This window comes from Buceros rhinoceros, unplaced genomic scaffold (assembly GCF_000710305.1).
Source record: "Buceros rhinoceros silvestris isolate BGI_N320 unplaced genomic scaffold, ASM71030v1 scaffold3495, whole genome shotgun sequence".
NCBI lineage: Eukaryota > Metazoa > Chordata > Aves > Bucerotiformes > Bucerotidae > Buceros > Buceros rhinoceros.
Window position 1 is genome coordinate 19,799 of NW_010412138.1, and position 5,602 is coordinate 25,400.

The following is a 5,602-nucleotide window of genomic DNA, read 5'->3' on the forward strand; positions in this document are numbered from 1 at the left end:
TGTAGGGACAGACAGATGCAAGCTTGAAGGAGGCTGCTGGATTCCCTGTGGAGAAACATTAGTGTCGGGACTCCCAACAGGCTGCCTGCCAAGGGGGGTAATTAAGCTAAATAAAAATACACAACAGTAACGGCTCCACAAATGAGGATAATTTAATTACCACGTTTGAGAGAGGAGACCCACTTCCCATGAGTTTTCCATTGTGACCAGAGAGGAGACAATAGCAACAGAATGTGCCGCAGAAAGGAGGATTCATTTACTAAGAAGAGGCTTTCTGTTAGGGGCTGCATATTAAACACCATCATGGCTTTCCATAATCGTGTCATAATCTTGCCATAAAATTCAATCAAAGCAACAGCTTGTGAATGTCCCAAAATCAATGGAACCATATGAGGAATGATTGCAGATGCAACACTGGAATTTATTCCAGTGCTCAACCCATGGTGGTGGTAAGGAACATCTAATAACGGGGAAGCAAACAGCTCTCAGGGCAGAGCTCCTCTCCCTCAGATTCAGAGGAAACACAAGCAGGAGGCAAACGACAGTTCCCTTAATAGCACCCCTCTGCTTGAGGTCTGGGAAAAGACGTCATTTCTATCCACTTCTCCTAAAATAAACCGGTTGTGAAACTGAACAAGCATAGTCCCATCTAGAACCCCAGCCCAGCAGCGATGTTTCACTGAGCTGAATTTAAACCACATGAGCTGCAGATTTGCTTTATCCGTTAGCGCTGAAATGCAACAGAGAGGGCGAGCCAACGCGCCGGGTTCTGAGCAGCTTCGTCCGCTGCGTAATGCACCTCCAGGGTGCTCATCTGTTCAGTGAGAGAGAAGTGAAAATATTTTTCCTTCCCTTCTCTCTCTAGTGAAAACACTTAGTGGACAGCCCAGGCTCAGTTCTCTTGGAAGTAATGGAGTGAGAGTATCCACTCAATTATTTAAAACAGTTGAGTAATTGCAGTCCTGTCAGCTCAGGAAACATCTCTCTGGTAAAGCCGCTGCACAAAACCTTTTCTGTGCAGGCGGTGACAGCAGCACTAGTTTTCTCTTTATTTATTTCCGCATTCTCCACGTCGGAGCTGCTGAGGGATGAGGCTGCACGCCCCTGTTAGCAGCTGGTTTTGCTGCAGGGTAAAACTCGGAAGGAGGAGGGAGGGAGGTGGGGACACCTCGGGAGCTTTTTTGGAGGTGGCAGGTTTATACATGGGCTGTGCTGGCTGATGACTACACAAATCCTTACAGAAATCTCTCAGGGCATGGTGTGTGCCGGAGATAACTATTACAATAGCAGGCTTAGAGGAAAATGGATTCAGACAGCCAAGGATGGAAGAGGCTTGGGCAGAAAGCCCTCTTGCTAAAGACCCTCTAGAGAAGCTCCTTTAGCAGGAGATTGGAAGGTTACTGAGTTTGCTGTCCACAGATTCCAATGGCAGAGAAAAAACTTCACAGAGCGTGCCAAGATCACTAGACGTTTCTTCCCTCGCCCCAAAACACTCAGAGACTCGCAGCTCCAACGCACCACTGCTCTGTTCTGTCACAGCTGCCCTGCTCTGGGGCCTGCCCTGTCCTTTGCCTCCTCTGCCAGGGGTTGTGGGACATGGAACAAGAATGACCGGCTTGAGGAGCTGAGCCATGGACACGCACACAACCCTCTGAAAACAAAGGCTGGGTCCTTTCTGTTCACTACTCTCACCAGCAGCAGCTTTCTGGGATGGTTTTCAAGCAGATTGCAAGCAACAGCTACCAAGGCCAACAAACTATACAGAGCTGACAGTGCCCAGAGCTTTCACATCTCCGTTAACCGGCTCACCTTAACGGGTACTTCTCGCCAGGGTCCCTCCCCAGGTGGAAAAGCAGCGGCAGGTTTGTGTGCTCCTCCTGCGTATGGGTTGTAACTCCAGAGACGTTCTGCCCAGGACAGAAATCGATGCCCTGCAGTGAAGGGGAGAGAAGGCATCAAGGGTGAGGAGCAGGGGAGGGAGCAAAATCTGACCTGATGCCACTTTCTTCAGTCCTTGGTTCCAACATACCCACAAAAACCAGAATTATTTTAAACCGAGAGTCCACTTCGGTCTCCAAAATAGATTCTGATCTGAGAGGGGTAAAATAAGGTGAATCAAATGACGTAAAATAAGGTGACCAATAAGGTAAAATGTTGGTGTTGCACTGACATAAAAGCTGTAGCAGGCCTTATGAAATCAATGTCTATAAAATATTAATTAAAATGAAAAGGCAAAACAAAACACAAAGAGGTGAAACCATTTAAACATAAAAATTCTGCACATGGAAAACATCTTCTCTCTGGTTTCTACAGCTTCGAAATACACAGAGAGGATCGGATCGCTTGGCAGCAGTCCCGGGGGAACCGTCCGGCCAAACCTCCCCAAAAACTCCGCTTGCCAGCCCCCGACACCAGCCCTGACGGGGCTGTTTCACCGAAGCATGAACCAAATCGGGTTCATTTTAAAGAAACAGGTGTGTCTGTTGAGCTGAGATTGAGACACTCACCTGGGGATGAAAAAAACTGCATTGAAGTGTGAGATATCCCTGTCACTAATGGGGTTGGAAAGCGGGATTTTCCCAGCAGAGGGTATGAAGGGCACAAACGCTGGGGCTCTGCTAACAACAAGGGGTTAAAGCCTCGCAGGTCACGCCGAGCCAGTTATTAGCCAGGTCACCTAGAGCCTGGCCTGCGTGCCGGGGGCTGACAGAACTCACTGAAACCCTGGGAAGAGCAAAACACGCAAAGCACCAATTTCCCTGAAAAAAGGAAAAAAGGGAAAAAAGGAGGGAGCCCTGCGGAGCAGCACGGCCCAGCCCGAGTGGGCTTGTGAAAGCTGAGCTCTCCGGCCCCAGCTGCCACGCTGGGCTCCTCACAATGCCCCGAGAGCCGGGCAGAGCCGTGGGGAGAAGGTAAACGGGAACATGGCAGCAGAGGTGGGTGAGCAGCTGCGGCATTTGCTTATAAAGCAAAGGGAAAAGGCTCTCTACAGATGTTGGTAGGATTTGATTGGCAAACAATTTTCTAAAAATATCCCAGTTTTTTAATGGGCAGCTGGTCAGTGGAGCAGTTAATATCCTGCTTTTCAATAAAGCGAGAAGTTGAGAAGCCCATGAAATCCCATTTATCTGCAGAGAGCTATAGATTCCTGAACCACTGACTGGAAAAATAAGAGTCGCTTGATAGGTTGTAGTGGCCAACCAGTAATGGCCTTTAAATGGAGACAAAAACCATTGACCTTTCCACCTCGTGACGCCACAGGCCTCTGAAACACACGGTGAAAAATAGAATTTTTTTTTTTCCCACCACAAAGGGAACAGTTAATGAAAAGGTATCAAAGCCCACATAACACCCAAATTATAATTTGGATGCAAATCAAACAAGCAATTTAATTAAGAGCCTGCTAATTGGTACGATGCTCTTCGGCTGCAAACGCTTTAGTGTGAAAGAAGATTTCAGTCTCGCGGGTATTTATTTATACATCGTGCTGTTTATGTTTAATCTTTTGTTTCTTTCTAAAATCCTTGTAGCCAGCACAGAGCTCCGGCTGCGTCCCAAAGACTCCCAGGGAAGAGAGTGCTGTGACAAGTGGCCTGATGCCACTAGCCCAAAGCTGTCTGTCTGTCTATCTCATCCGGGGACTCGGGGCCTTCTTCAGAAGTAGTTTATTGGGGGAAAAATAAAATAAATACACAAAAAATAATCCCAAGCATACTGTGTCACACCATCAATAAATAACTATAAATAACAATCGATAAATAAACAAAATATGGCTGAAAACATTCAATTTCTAAGGCCTTTCAACTTTATCTAGTTGTTCTGATTTTTATATGCTGCCAGTGTTCGGAGAACGCTTGAATTATTCTCTATCTGTTCATCAACATATGAGAAAAAAAAAAGTGGCAAAATTATATCCTCACACTCCTGATCAAGGCATTGTTCCGGATCAGAACCAGTAATACCAGTAATACAGAAGCATTTGGGCTGGAAAAGCCCTTTCAGCTACTCGAGTTCCCCTGTTCCCTAGCACTGCCCGGTCCCCCCTGACCCCTGTCCCTCAGCAGCACCTCCACACGGCTGGGAAACCCCTCCAGGGATGGGGACTCCACCACTGCCCTGGGCAGCCTGCGACACGCCTGCACAACCCCAACAGGACAGAAATTCTTCCTCAGGGACAACCTCAACCTCCCCTGCAACAACTGGAGGCCGGTTCCTCTCGTCCTGGCGCTTGTTCCTGGGGAGAAGAGACCAACCTCTCCACCTCACTCCAGCCTCCTGTCAGGGAGTTGTCAGAGCCAGAAGGTCTCCCCGGAGCCTCCTTTGCTCCAGGCTCAACCCCCCCAGCTCCCTCAGCCGCTCCTCAGCACATTGTGCTCCAGAGCCTGCCCCAGCTCCGTTGCCCTTCTCTGGGCACGCTCCAGCCCCTCAATGTCCTTCTGGCAGTGAGGGGACAAAACTGACCCCAGGATTCGAGGGGTGGCCTTCCCAGTGCCCCCAGCACAGGGAGATGATCCCTGTCCTGCTTCTGCTGGCCACACCAGTGCTGGTACAAGCCAGGATGCCGTTGACCTTCTTGGCCACCCTGGCACCCTGTGTATGTCTTGGATGGAGAGAAGGAGCTGCCCTCCAGCTCCACCACCCCAAGCAGGCTGCAGAGAAACAGGCCTGGCGAGGACAACGATCGTTTTAAAGCACATCACCATTTTGGATTATGTCTTGCTCTTCATTAAATAGAACCTGCTGTTATTTCCTTTAAGGTACTTATTTGTCAGGCTGTTAATAACAATGTGCAGGGGATCAAAGACCAGTTAAAGCACGCGCCTGGTATCAGAAGATGTTACAATACCAGATCAGCTCGTGCTTTAAGGGAGCCCATAAAAGAGCATCAGATGGCAACCAGAAATAGCTCAGCTCCCGCACCCAGCCTCTTGCACAGCCCCAGTGCTTTGCACCGCTGCGCAGACCTGGGTGCTGCAGGAGGAATTCCAGCAATCCCTTATTCAAAACAAACCCCATTTCCTGCACATCAGGTTAACCTTGCGGTGAGCACGTCCTCCTGTCCTTCTCCCCAGCCATCGTGTAACCTGGATTGTTTCTCGTTCCTCCGATCTAGTGGCTATTGGTTGTGCGGCTTACGCTTTAATTTCCAGAGCAAATGGACCACAGATGCTGTGTCAATATAGACATGAGACAAATGCAGCCGGTTGCCAGTTTGGGCTCTCGGCCAAGTGATGGAATCACCACTTGTGTTAACGTGAGCCCTCTGGCGATTCGTCACCCTGGCACTACCCCAGATCCCTCCGACCTGACAAGCAGCTGCAGATTTTGATAGTGGCGCAGCGAATCTGGGCTCTGTCTCCTGCTCGTCTCTCCTCATTCCACCACACAAAACACAGAGCAGCAAAAGCTGGATTAATATTGGAAGGAGAAAAGAACAGCAGTTAATTAAAGCCAGGAACGTTGTTTCTCGCTGTTTGCCATGGCACGGGTATGCGGCTGTTCCTGCTCCCCTGGCCGTTCCCAGCAAAAGCCTCCAAAACTGGAGCTCTGAATGACTGGACACCTGAAGGTGTGACAGCCAAGCTTCAAACCCTGCTGACCA

General features: G+C 49.2%; 1 protein-coding gene across 1 annotated transcript in view; it reads right to left on the reverse strand.

Annotated features, from left to right (window-relative positions):
- Window positions 1-5,602, reverse strand: part of GALNS (galactosamine (N-acetyl)-6-sulfatase) — a 40,399-nt gene that overhangs the window by 11,579 nt on the left and 23,218 nt on the right. Inside the window, exon 12 of the mRNA XM_010136258.1 lies at window positions 1,810-1,931. Coding sequence (XP_010134560.1) covers window positions 1,810-1,931 — 122 coding nt within the window. The remainder of the gene's footprint in view (window positions 1-1,809; window positions 1,932-5,602) is intronic.